This window comes from Melozone crissalis, unplaced genomic scaffold, assembly GCF_028551555.1.
Source record: "Melozone crissalis strain CALT ecotype California unplaced genomic scaffold, PUWL_Pcris_2 ptg000019l_1, whole genome shotgun sequence".
Classification (NCBI taxonomy): Eukaryota; Metazoa; Chordata; class Aves; order Passeriformes; family Passerellidae; genus Melozone; species Melozone crissalis.
In genome coordinates, this window is record NW_026535797.1 from 24,232,720 (window position 1) to 24,254,246 (window position 21,527).

Sequence of the window (21,527 nt, forward strand, 5' to 3'; positions counted from 1 at the left end):
AACCATGTGTATTCTCCCATCCTTTTCACTTGTTCACACGTGTGTAGCTGCACAGCGAGGAATCGTAACACTCCTTTTCCACAAGAGAAGAAAAACCTCACAACTCGATCCAATGGTGCACTCCCTGCTTTCTTCATCTCAGAACTGCTTTTGTTAGCTTCAAAGACTGCGAAAGTGACGGGAGAAAATAATACAAAAGTTAAATAAATGCAGTAATCTCCGAGTCTGCCATGCTACATGTGACAAAGAAGCATAGACAGTTGTGCAGCTATTGGAAACCCCATTTGGTGTTCATCCTCTAGAGAGAGAGTTCTGTGATAAACATAGTGTGAAGTATCTTGGCAAAACCGGATCTTGGCAAGGGAAGAAAAATCAACAGAATGGAACTGTCTTTAATTGACCCATCTCAGAGTGTCTTTACAATGCTTGTTCTTCCATTTTTTTGAAACTGTATCTCCCTCTACCCCACCTCTCCTCTGCCCTGGGTTTGCCTTGGAATAATTGTCCTGGCCTCACACAAAATGAAAAAAAACCACCTACAAAGCTCAAAAAAGCACAAATCCTACAGTCAAGTGGCAGAGTTAGGGAAGACACAGAGGCCTGTCAGAGGGAGCCAGCAGTGTAGCTAATGCCACTTCAGTAACGGAGTCCTGAGCTCTGCAGGCCGCAGCCGTGGGTGTTGGGATTTCTGCACGCGCAGGGATCTTTACCATCTCTTTGCAGAGGATTCCTCTGGCCCAGCACACAGATTGGAAGCACCCAGGAAAAATTTTTTTAAAGTTTGCAATGTTTAGGGGTTTCTGTGATTTGGTTTCAGATCAGTACCGTTTCTGACTGCGTTAACATCCAGCTGTAGAGATTGCTGTCATAGATCTTTTTGCCATGTATGCCATACATAATGGAAAAGAGAGGGAGGGGGGATGCAAACCAAACTGTTCCTGATTATTACCTACGGCCTTCGGTGCCCCAAGCGTTTGTGTCACTGTACTGCACAATGCATAGTAAGACAAGCTGGGTTGAAGGCAGCGAGGAAATCATTGCAGGATGGAGGGAGAGTAACATCATTTTCTGCATAATTATTTTTAATAATCAGCTTGAGAAGGGGCATTGACATTGGACAGACGTCTTACAGCTTCATTTTAGTTTTGCTTTGCATTCTGTTTTCGTGACTGTTACAGATACTTCCGCCTTTTCCTTTTCTCCTCCTTCAGTTTCTTTTTGTAAACTTTGGCTGCTGGGATGAGCTTTCTTCTGAAGGACCGAGTGTGGGGAGAATAAGTACCTGTCAGTAGATTGCTACTGCCCTCAAGAGACCCTGCTGCCAGAATTACTGTCTTGCCCCTGTGATCTTTGCTTCTCGTGTGGTTGCTGCTCCTGCATGAGCTTCCTATTGCTTCTGTGCCCATTTCTGTGCTCTTTGTCTCTCTCTCTCTCTCTCTTATAAATGATGTACAGTAGCTGTGTAAGAAGTGCATGTGTGCCAACTTTGCCCTCGTGGTGCAACATTTCAGCTTTTCCCCACTGTACAGTTACTGGTTTTGTTTCTTTTGATACTAAAGCATATTTGACCCTACTCCTTTTCCTCTTCCCAAATCCAATCAAACACCCTTCATTTGCTCGCCACAATGCATTTTAAACTGAAGTGCCAGGCAAAATTTTGTTTGTTCCTGTCAGTTTGACTAGATAGCTTCCTAGCCCTCTGTGTTTAGTTTGCAATGCTGTAAATGGCATGCTCTGTGCTTACAACTCTGGATTTGCTTTCCTCACCAAAGTCATACTTGTAAATTCTCTGCATTTTGTGTTTTATTTTGCTCTTTTTGTTAACGTTTCCCACTACTGCCGTACATGCGTTGTGGTATATATATGCTAGTCAGCAGCACCTTGCTGTAGATATTAAAGGAAATGGCGGTTTAGTTCTTTTATTTTCCAGTAGGAGTATTGAATCTGTCAAACGTATTATGTAGAAATGGTCCCACACTTATATTTTTCCTCTTTCAAGTTTTTTTAAGAAAGGCGCTGTTCATTATGCAAAATCAATTATTTTAAGAATTGCTATTGTAAATATCTTTGTGAATATTTTAGTATCGTCTTTGATAATATTCAACATTTTCATGATCTGGTTATACTTTTGCTGGTGTTTTTAAATACCTTGTCTGAAGAAAAATATGGGTCCTTTTTTAAAAAAGAAAATTGAGGGTTCTTTAACAGAATAAGGGAGTTGGGTTTTGGGTTTTTTTCCCCCCTATTTTCTTTTGGTAAGTTAGCCCAAATTTCATATCCATTTATGTGATGAATGAATTGATACATCAGGCAGTACCTTGATAATCAGGGCCCAGCTCTGTCATGGAAACATAATTGTGTTTGCCTAGGAAAAAGTAACCCCAACTGATCAACCAGTGTTCATTGACTGTGGGTGATCGTGAGCTGGTAATGGCAGAGTTTGTTCATTTGCCCAAATGAGCAGAACACGTAGGACCAGCTGTCTGACCAGGTAAAGATGCACTAAGGCAAGCAGCAAATCTGTATGGTACCGTATTTATATCGCTGTACTGGTGCTCCAGTCTCTGAAACTGGGGCAAAGACACTTAGGGATGTTGGTGGGTGGGGGAGGGAAACAGTATAGTATATTTTATTCTGCTTAGAAATGTCTTTTTTCTTATGTAGGCTTGACAACCTGTAGAGGATCTGTGCAGAATATTAAAGATACCTTGGTGTAATACATGGTAATATGGTTGTGGTGTGGTGCTGCTATCACACAATTCCTAGGAAAGACCATTGTTCAGTTACTGATACAGATGTGTTGTGTAGCCATTTTCCTGTAGTAGTTTCCCCCTGGTTTTTTGCTGCATTTTTTATATAGGTCTGGAAGTCATGTGCAGAGGTGGCTAATGATAAACTGACTTTATGCCATTAGAGTTAGTTTTTTTCTATTTGGGGGGTAAGTTCCTTAAGCCATAGGTTTGGGAATAAAGAAGATTTCTCACTATTAGTTGGAACTGGTTGCTCCGATTTTTTTAATTGATTCTATTTCATGTTTCATTCTCCACTGATTCCTGAGCAGCTAAGTTAGTCACCTAAAATGAATTTTCTCTTAAACACAATATTAGTATTTTAAGCCAGGTATGTTAAGGATTGACCTTTTGCTAACTGCTAGTATTTAAAATATATCACTTAAAAGTACCTGTTGGAAAGCATAAAGGGAAAAAAAAAGCCCCATAGATATTAGCAATATGTTTGGAGCAGTGTTGGCATCTGCTTTACAGTAGTAGATACAGTAGTAGATAATTAAAGCGGACAGTTGACATCTTTCAACTTACAGAAATGTTTGGTTTCTAAGCAGAACTTAAAAAAGAAAGTACAATTTTTACCCATCACCCAAACGTTGGACATTTGAGACAGTTTTAAAATTTATCTGTCACCTAAAATCAGGTACTGTATAGTGAAGTCAGTATGAAAAAGCTTCTGAAAATTTAGTTATTTTTTTATCTGTTCACTGCCGTACTAAAGTTTAGAGAAAAAAACCTAGCAAATAGGGTAATCACAGTCATTTCTTTTAAAGCTTAATTATTATATGAGATTCCAGTAGTATTTTTCTTCTTTTTTTTTTTTTGTTTGTTTACCTTTTAATCGTTTCCCTATGGAAGTTCATCTGGGAAAGAACCCACAGAGATCTACAGTTCTGCTGCCAAGACATTATTATAGGACTGACAGTACACGCCAGTGTCTGCAGCGGAGACTCAAGGGACAGCTGTACATATGTAAATGACAAATAGAGACATGTTAACAGAAATGCATTCATTTTCCTTGGAATGTGCATTGTTTTTATTTCGCAGGAAAAAAAAGCTTGAAGCTCCATCTTATGTGGAAAATGAATCCTGTTTGTTAGCGTTTGTGGAGTCTCAGCATTTGTTCCACTTTCACTTCTGTAATATACTCTGATCCTTTGTTTTGTTCTGTTTTATCTACATGTAATATTTAGCTTACGTGTACTAGTCTATCACCTGTGTATTTTTAGGGTGCTACAGAAATAATGAAGAAAAATACGGGGATTAAAAAAAAAAGAAAAAAAATTGTAACCAAATTCATACTTTGTACAATTTTTGATATCACGATCAGAGGAGAATTAAAAAAAAAAAAGTACAATCTGAGGTAACATGCAAAAATGGCCATTGTCTTTGTTTGTACATTGTATGTACAGTACAATGCAATCATTTCATACTTTAAACTGGTCAGAAAAAATAATTGTGATTTTTAGTCTTGCAAAACTGTATGTAGTTAGATGATGTGACAACCTAATATTTATCTAATAAATATGTATTCAGATGAAACCTGTATATTAGGTGTTCATGTGGTTATTTTGTATTTAAAGATCAAATTATTTGACTATTGCTAGACATTTATATACTCTGTTGTAACACTGAAGTATTCTCATTTGCTCATGTTAAATTTTTTTTTTCCTAAATAAATTTGCAAAATTAAGGTCTGACTAATTGGCAGCTGCTTTGTAAATTTTGAGTTTCATTTTGAAACCATGAACTTCCCCTTTGCTCTCCCTGGTTTGAGTTAATGTGGAAGTCAGTTGCATGAGGTGTACCTTTTATCAGAGCAGGACTTGGTGCAGGAAGGGAAAGGTGGGAACCACCCTGGAGACCGAAGATAAAAGAAAAGATTATGAATGCAAATATGGGATCACACAGAAAAAAGTCCCTGCCAAGCAAGGCATTGGTAACTTGTTCTTCAGTATGCAGGGCACTGCCTCTCTCAGACAAGTAATAATTACTTTGAAATTAAATCTTTATGTGATATGAATAAGAGGAAAAGATGTCTTCTCTCTGGAATTGGCACGTGTGGAGATATTAAACAACTAGCACCTTTGTTTTAACTTCTTCCAAATTTGATAGTTTTCTTTCGATTGGAACCTGTTACTAAAGTGAAATTAGACAATTTTTTTTCTTAATGCATCTCCATCCTAAAGTTGAAGCATTTGGTTTCTAAATGCAACCTTTGAGTTACAAATCTGCTCAATTTACTTACCTGTCCAGCTGTAAGCAGCCTGAATGGTGACACAAGGAGTACTCACAGGATAGCAGAAACACACACAGGTCCTGTCCTGGTGGAGTTCTGCACTGAATGGAGCCACAGCCATCACTCACTGCATCTGAGAACTTGGGTTAACAGATCTACTGAGTATCTCTGGATTTGCAGATGGCTTTTCTGAAGGCATTTAGGCAGAACCCACCTTTGAAATACATTCAAATACCTGGGAACAAACAACCATTTCACAATATGAGTATCTATCTATGCAAGCACTTATAGCAATTATTCCCCACCTCCACAAGGCCACTAGTCTTTGCTGATTGGGATACACACAAGTATGTGTATATGTGTGTATATATATGTATGTATGTGTAAATCTAGACTAGAGATTTATTTTCTCAAAATTGGGAAAAATAATTTGTTTCTGACTCTGAATTTCTGCCTTCCTGGGTGGCACTACCCATTCCAGTGGAGTTTTTTAGGATAACATAATAGAATGAAGTTACTGTGTACACTGTAGTGAATCAAAAAGTATTTATCCATTTCAGCCCATAATTAATAACTGTTTTGGTTTTGGTATTCTGTTTTCCTGGAAGCTCCCCAGAAGTGTCAACAAGACGTAGTGCAAACTGACTTTGGTACTGTACAGCTGGAGGAAAGCTCGTGATGTCCCTAAGCACTGTACATTTTTCAAGCTTACTTTGAAGTCTGCAGAGGCTGCAACAATCCTGAAAGTGGAATTTCTCCCAGCTGTCACCTGAGGACCCCAGGCTAGGTAAGATGTGTGTATACAGTTGATGCTGGTGTCTCCTGTCCCATGTCCTGGCAGTGTGTTCTGTGTGTCATGCACTCTGCTTCCAGAGAGCCACCTACACAAGTATCTGTCTGTGACTTCTGTGTTAATCCACATGCTGATCTATTGTTGAACAACTTCAGAACAAGCTTATTTCCCTGCATTTCTTCTCTGCTCTTCCTCATCAGTATGGATCTCTGATTCATGTTATTTTGTTTATGCACATTGTATTCTGTGGCCATGCACTTGACCATGCTTTTTACAGGAGTAACACATTGGAAACAATTAAGAACATGGAAGGGGGACAGACCCCTTGTCTCTTTTCTGCTTGGACATTGGGGATGGGAGTCCTGTGCATAGAGCTGTTTGCTTTCATTTAAAGTAACCTAGTCAGCATATAAAACAGCTGTACAACTCTCACCTGATATTCTATACATAATTCTTTAATTTGTTATCCTCTGTTTCCCTTTAAAATTAAAGCATATGGTTTTTACATTTGTGCACCTTATATTTGTATGTGTAATTATCCAGAATTCACTTCTATCTGCTTAAATTTCACATCTGTACAAATCTTCCTGCATTATGAACTTCCAGTCATGAACCTTTCCTTTTTACATTTTTAATTATTACCAATGTGTCACCTTATTACAGTTTTCCATTTTGTGTCACCAAAATCCTATTGACTCTTATGTAGGATGTTGCTCCTAATGTCTGTCATTGCATCAATGCACTACTCATATTTGTTCTGTCTAAAAAGAACACAAGATTTTTCTTGTCTCATGCAGACCACTGAAAGCTTCTGCTGAGATATCTTGTTTCCATCAGTCTGCAGAATTTTCCAGGGGAATACAAAAGCAGCCCCCAAGGAACCTGATGAATGATGCAATTTTGTTTGTAAAGCAAGCAGCCAGCAATTGGGTCACTGCTCGTGCAGGCATTAGCACACAGTGTGGCACAGCTGGGCTGCCAGGCTGGTTTGCCACGTAGCTCATCTGCATTTCCAAGTACTCCTTGCCTAGACCATAACTGGTTTCCTACAATTTAAGTACAGTCTTCTGTTAAAACCCTTCCCTTTCATGGACTAGATGGGATAAGGCTCTTTCCCCTGTCTGTTGAATATGTCTGCTTGGTTTGTCCAGTATCTTTCCAAATACTGAACTCACATACTTTTTGATAGATCCAGTCACACAGAGCAAAGTTAATGCTAGTATTTGCCACTCCTAAATACACTGGCTTCTCTGCACCTTTTTGGGACTATTAGACATCATAAGAGTTAGATTTAGGATTATCAGTTATGGTTTTCCCCTAGGTCAGAGTTATTTTTAACTGAATTTTAGTTTAGACTTTCTAGTTTGTCCATAGCTGTTTCATGATGCTGGTTGTTTTAGATTTTGCTAAAAATATTCTGGCACATTTAATTTATCACCTTGGTCTCATATGAAGACATTGATTATTGTGAACACAGAGACAGGTTGCTAATTTTAAGAGATTTCAACTAGTTAAACACTAGAAAAAGAAAAATATAATTTTTTTTTATTTTGGTTCGCAAAAATAATTTAAATTTCCTATATTTATTTAACAAATGCTGGAGTTGAAGTCTGAGTATGTTTTTAATGCATATTTAAATTTATTCAATTTTTTTATATTTCAAAAATATAATCAGTGCTCCCTTTCCTTGCTTCTGTGTTTCTCAGAATGTACATTTTTAAGACATGGAAAATCAGTGAATTTTACCCATTAACACATCTGGTGAGCTTCCTAGTTAGTGACTGGCAGTTCATAAAGTCATTGAGAATACATTCCTTCACAATAACTCCTAGCAGTTTTCCAAGTTACGAATGATGGTCCCTCTGGGAAGAAGCATGTTTTCCATACGGCCACTATCAAACTGATGGCAAAACGTGCACAAGTGTCACTGAGTCAGAGAAGAGAATTTCTTACCCTTAGCTTCAGAATAATTCACCAAACACTTCATTATCCAGAGATGATGTTCTTGGACTGTAAATGTGACACATGGTAATCTGCATATGACAACTTGAGAGCTCAGCTGGTGGCACATTGTGTATTCAGGTGATGGCCACATGCAGTTATGTCATACAAGGACGTCATCAGGTTCCATGCTCACTCAGGTAGTGCTGCTGTTATGCTGCAAGGAAGCAAAGCTTTCAGTAGGGAAATGGCAAAAAAGCAGAGAGGAATCTCAGATCCTCTGTGGTGAGGTTGCTCCAGCAGAGTGATTTGTTACAGAATAACTGGTGGAATTTTAAAATTAGTTTAGAGCAGACAGGATAATTTATCTTGTACAAGGTACAGAGACAGCTGTTACCTCAAAGATATGCTATACAAAATGCATATTATATCTGTATTATGTATATAAATATAGGTATAGATCTGTATTGTATATATCTATATATATTAGATATATATTTATAGATTTGGACACAAGACAAATGCAAAGAAAACTCAAGTCTTTACCAGGCCACTGATTAAAGCTCCAGTGCTATCTTACTCATACAGCATGAAGTATCATGACTAACCAATTCTTAAAGTATTTCTGATACTATTCCCTAATTACTTGTTCCTCAAAGCAGAGGTGGTAAATTAACTTAACTGATCCCTGTAAATTTCAAGTTGTGTCACAATTGAATATTCTGTGGTTTTAGAGGTAGAGGGGCTCCTGTAACTCTTAATACTGCTTTGTAGGTATGTAGTGTCTCTCCCACCCACAGGGAGTGGGAGAGACACTATTGATGTCCTGAAGATTTGTGAGGCCACTGCAAGTAGTAGCTGCATTTTCCCTAGAATCTAAAACCAGGCATTTTAAATGTCCTAAGTGCTTTGCCAGGCTGATGTGATCTATCCGTTGGCAGCTGTTGCAGTGTATGGGCACTGCAGTGTTCTGGGCACTGCACAGAGGCACTGTGACACACCAGCTGCCATGCATTATGCAGGGAGATTGAGTAATGAATTCTGGGCAAGCAGTGTCACTCAGAAGTTCTGAAATGAAAATGCTAATTACAGCTGTAAAGAGCATGAGTGGATTGAGGTTTTTCTTGTATGACTATTTGTAGGTAATTAGAATGAAGTCATGTGGGGAAACTGCTCCTTTAACTACAATGTGTGCTGGAGAGAATGTTCACGTCGTGAGCTGAGGTACTACAAGTTCCTAAGAGGAAACCTGGATCAGGGGAAATATTTATTAGCATTTTTTCTTTTTATCCTTAAGTGTACCCACCCTTTGAGCTCTTGTATGGTTTAATTTCACACTGCAATCACTGAGTGTAATGGAGGTGTTTCACCATCTCCCCCACTCCAGTCCCCATTCATAAATAAATGCATATCACAGACATAGATCACAGAGTTCTTTTCCAGCTCTTCACTCATCTTCTAGCTTAGCCAAAACTTTGAAGAAAATATTAGGCTGAGTCTTTTGAAGTGCCACACATCCAGGCTCTGCAGGTGGAGAGTGGAAATGCCCACTGCAAATTCCTGCTCTCCTCACTTAAAATCAAGCTGAGTACCTGTATGACCTCTTCTTATTCTAACAGTCCTGATTAGCAGAGTCCTTGAGATAACCATGTCCCATATGTGCATTCATTCTTGTCAATGTCAGAACCAGTATTGTGGGCACTCCCTGTGTCACAGTATCAAGTGATGTTCCTGTGCAATGCACTTAATGCTGGATTGCTGCAGCCTCTATTTGAGGTTTTATTGGCACGGTCCAAGTACACAGCCCCATGAAGAGCATATCAAAACAGGCCACAGACCATGCTGAGTTCCATGTAGTTGGATTCTTGCAGTAGGTAGATTGCAAAATGCAATCTTATCACATCTGCCACCAGCATCAATCCAAGATTAACAATTAACCCACATTCCTGTGACACAAATGAGCAGGCATGCTGCTGGACAGTTAGAATCAGGAATGCATATCACCTTTTTATCTGTGCACTGTCTGTCTGCTGGAGTAACACCACTTCAAGACCCTTGAAATCAAAATTCCCAAATTTTAGGTCACCTTTCAAGCATTTAATCCTTCTGTTTCTTTGGAAGAGCCACTTGACCACTCTTACTGTTTCCTGGCTGTCTTGGCACAGTGGTGGTAATATTTAACCAATTACTGAACAGCATTTATGAAGACTTTCAAGCTGTAAGTAATATATCAGCATGAAATTGTTATTGTACCATTCAATACAACAGGTTCTTTTTCCTGTGCAGAAATTTCTCTGCTACAAGATCAGAGGGGTCCTTTGGTAGGTGGTTAAAATTTAGAAACTAATTTCAAAAGAGCCCTCCTTGTTTATCCATCTCTAAGTTCTGTGTAGTTTTGGGGGAAGGGAGAGAGGCTGATGAAACCTGTAAGGGCGGGTACCCATATCCATGAGAGCTCTGCTGAAGCAGCTCTGTTGCCTATCTAGTTCAGTGTGGGGTGCACTCATTTTCCAGCTAAATGCACTCATCTCCCTGCCACATGTTGCAGAGTTTCAGTGATGAACAAGAAGTCTACAAATGGATGTGCTCAAAGCTCCCCTAAAACCATATCAGTTTGCTGAGCTAGCTCTAAGCCTCAGTTGGCAGTGATATAGTGGCCTTTGACAGTTTTTGGAGACCTTTTTCTGTCCTCCTTGGAAAGTGACCTCTGTAATTCACAAGGTCCTAGTCAAACTGTCTGAACGAGCTGTAATTCATCTGACTCTGCAGGAGTAGACCATAACCAGTGATTTAGTAGCTCTATTGCATAAACCTAGAGATAATAATTCAGTCCATATTCTCAAATACAAAAATCACTGCTGTTTTGTCTTCTCACCGAAGCCTGCAAATGAGGAGAACTCTATTGTTTGCTCTACCAAAGATGTCTGTGAACTCTCCTGAGCAAAATAGGTCAAAGCTGTTTCACTGTGTTTCCTAAACGTAAAACAATATGGTATTTTCTTTTACTCATCTTTTGTCTTGTTTATTAAATAATAAATCCTTCAGGGCCAGAACTGTCCATTGTTCCAGGAATAAACAGAACAATTTTGATTTGGGTTTCTAGTGGCTACTTCAATTAATACATTATTAAAAAGGAGTGTGAGGTTTTTTACTAGAAAACTGGTTGATGATTACATTAACAGAAGTCAAAATTTACCAAAAATGGACTTGAAGCTGAGAAGATATGACAAGCTAGGTAGAAGTGCTGATTTAGCTCCTATTAAAAAAACAAACAAACAAACAAACAAAAAAAACAAACCAAAAACCTTAAGGTTATTGGTAAAGAAGTAGAAAATACCAGCATGGCATTGTATGCACAAAGTAAGTAATTGTTCATCCTTTTTTTGAATACTGTGCAAAGCTCCTCTTATCCCAAAAATCTGCAAAAGTGGAACAGCTCAGAGAAGGATAATAAAGATGATACAAAGACATGGAAGAGCTTTGTTATAAATAACCATTGAGTTAGCTGTGACTCTTCAGTCTTGAAATGAGAGAAGAGCTGTAGGTCTGTATGACAAAGATAGATAACAAACAATTTGTCTCGTCCAGCACAAGAAGTAAGGCACATTGATGAAGGCAATTGGAGCAATATTCAAACAGATTCCTGATGCTCTGGGCAGCAGGCCTGTGGAAGGGCAGCTTCCAGTTCATCACCAAGGAAGCTGCTGATTTAAAACCAGTCCAATGAGTGGATAAGTACATGGGAGGAGTAACAGAATTTAAAAAAAGATGGCCACATAGCAAAGCCAGCTCAAGAAGTTCTCTGGAGTGAAAGCAGTATCAGGTTGAAAGTATACTGGCCTATAATACACCCCTCTCCCCCATTTTCACTCCTCCTTAGGCATTTCTGTGACCCCTCAGGACAAGATGGAACTTTTTACATAGTTCTGTAGTTACAGAGTTTGGTACCTGCTATAGTCATCCCTACAGCATCAGCAGTTAAGGGTCTCTCTGGAGCATGTGCCTGAAAAATGGGGTTCTTCCAGGATTTCTCAGTTATTTGTAATTGCACATTATAGTTCTGCCCTGATCTTTGTGGTCATGGCAGTGCCTTGATTGACAGCTTTCTGTTCATTCAGTGAATGTCACCAATGAAGGCTCTTTTAGCTGCTTGACACAAAGAACTTAGGTGGGATTGAAAGTTTACTATTCCTCACATACAGGCTCTCTTTGTATGATTCTGTTATACTGTGTTACATTGCAGCATTACTGTAAGCTTCATTAAAATAACTCTGATTTATAATAGAAGAAATGTTGTTATCTTATGGCAGGGGTTCCATACTGTTGTGTCCTGATCACAAAAGCTTCATACCTTCTTGGGGTTTTCTTGTGGGCATCTCCTCAGAGCACTGACTCTTTCTTCTTCACAAAGCAGCCACTGACCCCAGCTCCCCTCTCACCCAGCCACCCCACTCTTTTATAGCATCTTCTTCTCATGGGTTACAGCTGTGGCCTGGTAAAGTCAGGCCTGCTCCTGATCTTTGCTAATTGGCCCAGCTGCAACTCCTTAGGGGTGAGATTACTGTCCACACTATCTTTATTTTCTTATTTTCTATCCCCCTACAAAGAAATTTGAAAACTATTAGAATCATGTTTGATTTTCTTTTTTTTTTTTTTAGACATCTTATGGCATTAAGAATTTGAAGAACTTTTGGAAGTACTTATAACTGAAATCAGGATGGAAACTGGAGAATTCAAAGTAATATCTAAAAAGTAATACCGATATGTACTGAGTACTTTCATCTAAGTAGCTAAATTAAGAAAAGGTAAAATTATATGTGTTGTTATTTTCATATAAAACACGAACTATATTACACCGGGACTGCTATTACTGTATTCCCTGGGGCAGGTTTGCGGCCCGAGCCAGGCGGGCTCCGGAGCGATGCTGAGGGCACGGCCGGGGCTGCGCTGGGGGTGACTCAGGGACACCCGCGTGTGGAGACGCGTCAGCGCCGAAACTCTGGGGTGCTGCCCGTGACTCCCGTGTCCCCGCCGATCCCAATTATCCCGCTGATCTCCATTATCCCGCACCTGTGACAGCTGCGCCGCCTTCCCCGCCAAGGTGCTCTCCGGAGTCATTGTGTAGAATGATGAAATTTTAGAAATTTCCCCGTCTCTGTTGGGGTAAGGGAGCTGTGAGGAAATGTGCAAAAAACCCTAAAAAACCCCACACGCAAACGGACAAACGAGATCCCCACAAACATCCCCAAACAAACGCTGGGCAATAGTGGGCGGGGAGGGGGCAGCACTGAGGGCTGCAGGGGCGAGCACGAGGGGTGCACGGCGCTGGCCACTGGCTCTCCGCCTTCAGCCTGCTCCGCCGCGCCCGGGCCCCGGCCGGGCCGTGAAGCCCTTCAACCGCACCTCCAGCTTCATCCTGTGTTTTCAGCCCGGTGGGCACGGCCCGGGCCCCGCGTTCAGCCCGCTGGGCAGCCCCAAGGTGTCTCAGCCCGCGCCGCCCCAGCCGCCATCTCGCCCTGCGCTGCTGCTGCCTCCGCCACCAGCGGGCGCTGCGGCGCCGCGGCGGAGCCCATAAAGGCCGCGGGGCAGCGGCGGCGTGTCCTTGTGTCTGTCCGCGTGTCTGTGACTCGCAGCGGCTGCTCTGCGCTCTGTCTGCCCGCGGGATGCTGGCGCTGAGCGCCGCCCGCCGCCTGCTTCGCCCGCCCGGGGACCTGCTGCCGCCGCCGGGGCTCGCCTGCATGTGGGCGGCCGGTACCCGCGGCTGCAGCGGGGCCGGCGCCGGCTCGGCGAACCCGGTGGTGTACTTGGACGTGGGCGCCGACAACCAACCGCTGGGACGCGTCGTGCTGGAGGTACGGGCGCGGGGGCTGCGGGAAGCCGGCCTGGCGCAGGGCCCAGGGGACGGTGCTGCGGAGCCGAGGGCGGCCTGGCCCCGTGCATGGCGGCTGGGCAGCGGGCAAGGTCAGGGCGGGCAGGCAGCGCCGGCTCCAGGGCCCGCGACGGGGGCACACACAGCCCGGTGCGGGCGGGAGAGCGGCCCGGGGGATGGCGGGGCTCGCCCGCCTGCCGGAGCCGCTGCCTGGCTGCCCTGGAGCTCCTGTCCCGGGGCGAGAGGGCGGTGGTACAGTCCCTCCAGGAGGGGCGGGCTGGGCTCGGACCGGGGCTCTCGCTGAGCCGCGGCCCTCCTGTGCCTGTGGCCGGTCCCTAAGGCCATCCCACGGGACGGCCGGGGCGGAAGGCACGGCCCTGGTGTGGCTGCGAGCCTTGAAGGAAGTTGCATAGTGTGTAAGCAGAAATACTGAACAAGACTGAACTGACTGCTCTCCTGTACCGCTGGTTTGAGAGGGGCGGGCGGTGTCCCAGCGGCACCGGGGTCCCTGGCCTTCCCGCCGGGGGCTGCTGCTCCTGGGGCAGCCGGCCCGGGGAGCCCTTCAGCCGCGCCCCCGGGTTCATCCTGTGTTTTGCTGGGCGCTCGCTGTGTGGTTCCTGCCATCCTGAGGGTGTCAGTTCCCTGAAGCTGCCTCTCGAGCCTCCGGCTCCACGTGCAGCGAAGGGCACCGCGCTGCTGACAGCAAGCTCAAGAGCCGGGTACCAGCTGGCTCCGTCCTGAAGAATCCCTGCTCTGAAACGTTTGGCCATGTAAAGAAGGCCTGAAGAGAAAAACTTCTGTAATATCTGTTCTTAAAGGAAAAAAAGCGCCGTGGGCGCCGTGTACAACCTTATGTGCATGCGACCCTCGGGCCGGGATGTGCCGCAGATAGATGCGGTGTATACGGGAAAGAGCGAGGGCTGTGCTCCAGAACCACGGCTTGGAGAGCAAATGAAGCTCTTAGGAATGCTGCCTGCTGAGGGAAGTCAGTGTGGCCTTCTGCCTCCAGCACCCACCTTGGGTCTGTATTTGTAGAAATTTTTTTAAACATAATTCATCAGAGTTATCTCTAAAAGAGGTTCCTTTGAGACTTAGAGCCCAGTATATTTTTATTTATCGATAGTGTTAGCATATCAATAAATTGGACTGTTGCAGCTGTTGTGCTCTCAGGAGGTAGCATTTCAGGGAGTCATAGGTAAAAATATTACTCTTCAAGTTCTTTATTCATTAATGAAAAGTCTGGGTGGTGTTATTAAAAAAATAGCATTAATGTTCCTGTATTTCTTGTGGTAGCATTTAATTTCTATGCTAAAGTTTTTCAGTGTGCCCAGTGTAGAGAAAGTCTGAAGGCATTGCAGCATCACCTTGAATCTTTGGCTGAGCTGTGGTGGTCTTCTGCTGCAAATTATAGCCATCTGAGAAGAGTGGCCTAGGGAAGGAATATTAAATTCTTACCGCAGCCATGCTGCTTCTAGGTCTCTGCTGCTGGTCACAGTCAGGATGTCCGGCTAGGTAAAACTGGTCTGGCTGGTATGGCCAGTTTTAGGTCCCTTTTTAAGATTAGTAAAAAGATGTGCAGCAATCAAAATCAGAAGTTTTCGTTGGTTGCAGATGTATATGTAACATCATAAGTTGTTTTTGATGTACAGTTTCTGCTGTTCTGTTTCCTTTGCCTTTTCTGTCATTTTCAACAGCTGGTTCTGTGCAGGGGATGGGGGAGGACTTTGATCTCTACTTGTATCCAAACTCTGATCCTTGGGGTCTATTGTGAAGAGTCTTCTTAGGTACTGCTCAATTATGTGTTGATCAGTGAAATCATTAGACACTGCTCAAGTGGCTCTTCAATAGCTGGCTAAAGGTTTCATTGAGGGGATATTTTTCATTGCTGGCCAAATGCTTGGAAAGTTTTGAGGTATTCGTGGAATTTTGGATGGCTTGTGATTTCAGATAACACTTTGGGAGGAGAGCTCAGTTGTAGCAGTCTCCCATGTAAATGTTTTTTATGTACATTTGAAAAGGCTGACTTATGAATTTGTCTGTTTATTTTTCTTTAACAGCTGAAAGCTGACGTGGTCCCAAAGACAGCAGGTGAGGCAGCATCTTCAGATTTTCATACTTAAATACTTAAGTTATAGATTGTGATTTTCCAGAATGAGAAGGTCCTTTTACCCTTTACAACTATTTTTCCATGTTCCATCCCCAGTTGTTATACGGAGAAATATGACAGGAAGTGTTAGTGAGGAGATGGAATTTGTTATTTTTCCATGTAGTTTCATTTTGCAATTTGCACCAAGACAGTACAGTTCATATACTGGGTTAATGGTGCTGAGTAAATATGTTTAAACCACAGTAGCTGACATGAAAATCAAACCCCAGAGCAAATGGGGAAGGGCAAATCAAAGGGGTAGTATTTCTTAGAGTTTCCAAAGAGTATATGGGGTTTTATTTTTCTGGTCATTAGCTGATTAGTAAATTAATTTTAGAAAGTTCTTGTGCTTTATCATGTTTCCTTCCTCATCTGATTATTTAGTGGTTCTGAAAAAAACTTTTACTTTTTAGTACCTAGTAGACAAATATTCTTAAAAAAAGACATAATCCTCACAACTGCTATAAAGAACAAAGGCATAAACGTCAGAAAATGAAACCTGTGACTACAGGCAAAGGGGGGGAGTTGGGGAATTGGAGTCACAGCAAAATAAAAGGGAGATGAGATGGAAAAGACTTATGTTGGTACCCTGTCCTGAGGCTAAATAAGGTGATTTTTTCTTGGCTTTATCTCAGGGTTTTTTAAATTATGGAAATAACTGATAGATTGATAACACTTTAAAGATGCAATCAAGTTTTTGAAGTGTATAATCTTGGGCCATGTTTAATCTAGTTGTGTTTGTATTGCCACATATGATGCTGAATATAATACTTCATGCTTTGTTTCCACAGAAAACTTCAGAGCTCTTTGTACTGGTGAGAAGGGATTTGGGTATAAAGGATCCACTTTTCACAGAGTGATTCCTTCATTTATGTGCCAGGTAATGTTTGGGGTTTAAAACATTTTTTTATTAAATTTAATTTTATATTGTTTACATATTTCTAGAAACAGACTAGTAGTAAGATTTGAAATGGCTCTGCTCTAACCTTTGGCTAACAAAACAACAAAGAGGTGACAGCATGACTTGCATTTCTGATAATTTTGCAATGGCTGTTGCTTAGCTCATCTTTTGTACAAATAAATGTAAGTTATGTGTAGATGGTCAGAAGAAGCCTGTCTGAAGGCTTTCTGCTGTAGTAGAGCAGTGTACCTTAGTGTGGGGCAGAGCTGACAACATGGCATTGCTTGGGAGAAGCACTTGTGGACAGAATGACAATCACCTTACTGTTCTCTGTGAGCTGACAAACAACGTGTCCATTCCTTATTCCCAGCAGAATCATCTGTTCACAATAGACAATTTACTATTTTCAGTGGTTTATGTCTCTGTAATAGGGAGGGGACAAGGAAACCAAAAGTGTTGCTTGGGGTTGGTTTTTGGGGTGATGCATCTGAGATGGATTTTGTTTTGGTTTAAAGAACAGATCTTTTGAAATTCTGGACAACAGCCCATGCATATTCTGGACAACAGCCCATGCATCTTTTTTCTTAAACAGCAGCAACTAAAATAACCAAGCTTTTTGAAAGCTTCTTTTTGTACTGTGCTTGGCAGATGAGCAGGATGGAGCTGCTGTAGTGCATGGGATTTCTGGTGGTCCTCTTTTACCTAAAAAAAGGGCACATTTCAACAACATTGCATTGTTGAATGGCTTTGTAAAAAGTCTGAGAAAATTTTAAGGAAGTTTGAAGGTTATAAGTAAGCATGCATTTTTTGTTAACTGATGAATGTGATAGTCTCCCATCCTCAGTTATTTTTTTTAAGCAAAAACCACATCTGTTGGAACAAGAGGCCCTAGTTGTATGACCTATTTTTAAGAAGAAAAAAAGGGACAGGTGTGCTGTAAAGGACCTATTTTCCTGCCTTTCAAATGCAAACTACGGTTTTGTGATACTGACAGAAGGATAGAGTTTAGAAGTCTTTCTAGGATCAGAAATACATTAAAAAATACAAACACAAACCTTACTTTGAATTCTGTCAGAAATCTGTGAAGTTCCCTGTAAGTCTGTTGTGCTTGCCTGCCCTGCTTTGGCCCCCCCAGCTGGACTGGAAATCAGGATGCTAGATGGTTGATTATGGTATGGTGAGATAATGAATTGATGTTTAGGAATTACTCAGAGGTCATTGCTGAAGTGGAAATACTGTCATGGGTTTCAGCAATTGTCAAGTGAGAGAAAACAGTAGTGACTCCTGCACTTGCTGAGATGGATTGTTGGTGTGATTCAGGCAGTTGGTATGGCCTAATTGAGGGCCGTCATATCCGGGACTCTGCAATTCCACGGCCCCACACGGCATGCGGCACATAGCTCTGGGGCTGTGACACCACCTGTAGGAGGTTACTCAGGGTGACAAGGGGAAGCTGAGGGTCACATGCAGTACGAGTTGGGTATGAGTTCTCTCTGGCACAGGTGGTGTCACTCCTGCAGAGATGGCATGTGCCTGGGAGCAGTGGTTGGGAGCCACCTTCGCGAGTCGCCGTGGCTGCGTTTTTTGTTTGAACCGATTTTTTGTGTTTAACCTGAGACAGGTGCTCACATCTCTTCTGGCAAGCAGCATGGGGTCAGCTAAGATAAGCTTAACAGCTCTAGTGCAACAAACAACACAACCTAGAAATAGCAAAGGGTAATAATGGAGATCCTGACCAGTGTTTGTACCTGTTGGAAGAAAGGAGGGGGAAAAAGGAGTTGGGAGGTCTTGCCTGTGGTAATGAACTTAGGTGATTAGCTTTTGAGGCCTTTGAGGTGTTTCTTAAAATTACTGCTGTTTGTTGCATCACTTCTGGGAGAAAGGCTGGTAACACAGAGAGATGGTTGTAGGAATTATAGAGAACATCAGCAATATCTGGAGCAGAAATCTACTTTTAGCCTGACTGTACCTTCATCTGGTTCTAAATTGAGTGGCCATGCTCATCCTTAACCTGAAGAAAATTTGTTAATGTTGTCACTTTTAAATTAGAGCAAGTATGTGGATTTGCAATAGCATCACTTTTGATATGAAATAGTCCATGTGTGTTAGTAGAGTTAATACCTTTTTCTGTTTCAGGGTGGTGACTTCACAAATCATAATGGAACCGGTGGAAAATCCATTTATGGCAGTAGATTTCCAGATGAAAATTTCATACTTAAGCATGTAGGACCTGGTAAATAAACATTTTCTTTTTACCTTCTGAAGACTATAACCAATAATAAAGCATTGTTGATGAAGATGTGGTTGTAAAAAAATAAAGGTTTTTAGATTTGTGGGTCACTTGGTAATTACAGAAGTATCAAAGAAATTTAACAATGTGTTGTCCCTGGCATATGCTTATTTGTGTGGAGTGCTCTACAAATATATGCCAGCCAATAAGGGGATTTAAAATTGTTCAGAGGTGAAACTACTGCTTTCATAAGTCATAGACTTCAATTTCTACTTGAAAATTACTGCAGAAGTAAAACAAAGCAATCTGGAATTTCTTATTTAGTAGGTAACGAAGGTATGGCCTTTTAAGCTCAAATTAACACCAGAAAAAGCAAAGGGCAGGCCATACAGAAGAATATCTGATTGCATTCTATAGTCTCTCTTACTTGCATTGCTACTTCCTTGTCCCAGGAGGCTGCAGCTGTTGAACCACAGGAGAGGTTAGCTGGTGTTAATTGCCTGCAGGGCGTGTACAGCTAATTACTAACACTGTTGCTCTGGAACCAAGGGGGGCTGGGCAGGAGGGAATAATCCAAGGCAGGAAGTTGGCATTAGAAATTATATGGAGATACTGTGAGACTATCACATTTAGTCTAAATGTGCAGAGGAAAAGTGTCTTTTGCACTGCATACTTGTTACACCAGTCTAACAAACTGCTGCTGCTGTTCCAGGTGTTCTTTCAATGGCCAATGCAGGACCCAACACAAATGGATCCCAGTTCTTCATCTGCACTGCAAAAACTGACTGGTAGGTTCTCAGCCTTGCAGATTAACCTCATTAGTTGATGCCTGAATCTGAAGGGTTCTTAGGGGTATTTTTATGCTGCTTGTGGGTTGATATTTTTTTGTTTGTTTGATTGGTTGGTTCTTTGTTTTGTTGTTACTTTGGGATTACTTCATTCCAATGAAAAATAAATTGTTTTGTTACTTGAGGGAGGAAGAGCTGTGACAGCAACAAGGCTGCTATCCCTCAGAATGTTTCTAAGGTCCAGAGCTAAAGTCATGTTAGCTTCATGTCACTTGAAGGACAGTTGAGTTTTTGCCATAGAGTTGGTCAGCAGTGAGAGCTATGAAGATCTGCTAAGATTGTCTGTATGTTTTAAGTAAAACTGCCTTTGTGTATTTGTTTTACAGGCTAGATGGAAAGCACGTTGTTTTTGGGCATGTAAAGGAAGGAATGGACGTAGTGAAAAAAATTGAGAGCTTTGGTTCCAAGAGTGGAAAACCCTCCAAAAAGATTGTCATTACTGACTGTGGCCAGCTGTCCTAACCTTTTGCCCTACTCTTTATGACAACTTGGATGCTGTGAAAAATGAGTCATAAAAACACCCAAACATTTCTTATCTCACAAGTAGCACCTATGGAACCATGTTATTTTATTTAACTTGGTCCAACTTTTATACTTATATTGAATAATATTGATTAAAACCATAAAATAGTAACTGAAGCATGTTGTAAGTGCACCACCATGGTAGTCACACTGGTTTGGTAGAGTCCCCTTGTGTTTTGCAAGAAGTGCTGAAGTCACCCAGGGTGAACCTGCCTGCAGTGTTGATACTGTATTTGGATGTTTCAGCTGTTACAATGGGTGGTGGAGTTTGATAGCAGGGGTTCTGCAGTTGGGGGTTAGGTATAAATTGAGAAATGTGGTGTTTCCTTTGGTGCTAATAAATTCTTATTCTGTTGTTTGTCTCATCATTTTGAAGCAATACTACTGACCAGTGCTCTCAAGGCAGTCTGCAACAGCACTGGCATTTTCTTTGTGTCTCAGTTAAATTCTATCCAAGAGGTTTAATGAGCAACTGTGGGTTTCTTAAAAATTAATTCTGGTTTAGGGTTTCTTACAGCCTCAGACTACATTTAAAAATAAACTCTACCTTACCTGCTTCAGTGGAGCAATTTGACTTTTGAGTTAAGTAAATTACTTTAGGTTGAGTTAGGTTACTACTGAAGCTCTACCTGGCAATAGGACCTCAACTCAATCCAGCCAAAGATCTCAGGACTTTTATTATTAGGGAACTGTAAACTTGAAGTGTGTTTCTGCTCTGGGATCCAGTTCTGTGAGGAATACAGCTCAGTTCTCAATATATGGCCTATTTTTGTACTTTGAGAATATAATCAGTATAGTGAGCTTCTTGAGTGAGAAATAGGCTTGATTGCCTTTCTGTCATGTTGATCCTGTGAAGTCAGCCCAACTTTGGTATTACTTGGATTATGATTCTTATGTATCATCATCATCAGTCAAAATTGGTCACCAGAGAATCACAAGGCCTAATCAGTGCAGCAAAATGGTTATTGTTGGGGTTTATGCACAAGAAGGAAAGAATTCAGCGGATCAGCTCAAGACATTTCATTTGCATAAAGCAGGATGTATGTTCCATGTGGCAGCAACAAATGCTGGAATCTCACACCATTGCCTTTGGAATCACTAAGGCTGTAAAGTATCAATGATTGTGGGAAAAAGCACATGATTGTTTTGTGCAATAATCTTATTAGAGAAAAACTGTGATGGCTTTCTTCAAATGTGAATTTATTTTCATTGCAGTATGATAATATGTGGGTTTAAAACTATTTTGTACTGG

At 41.6% G+C, this 21,527-nt stretch overlaps 1 protein-coding gene across 1 annotated transcript; it reads left to right on the forward strand.

Annotated features, from left to right (window-relative positions):
* Positions 1–13,350: 13,350 nt before the first annotated feature.
* Positions 13,351–21,326, forward strand: PPIF (peptidylprolyl isomerase F). The gene is made up of 6 exons (XM_054277272.1): positions 13,351–13,611; positions 15,686–15,716; positions 16,566–16,654; positions 18,812–18,908; positions 19,618–19,693; positions 20,080–21,326. The coding sequence occupies exons 1-6, from the start codon at positions 13,423–13,425 to the stop codon at positions 20,213–20,215; spliced, it is 618 nt and encodes a 205-aa protein (XP_054133247.1). The 5' UTR covers positions 13,351–13,422; the 3' UTR covers positions 20,216–21,326.
* Positions 21,327–21,527: the final 201 nt, after the last annotated feature.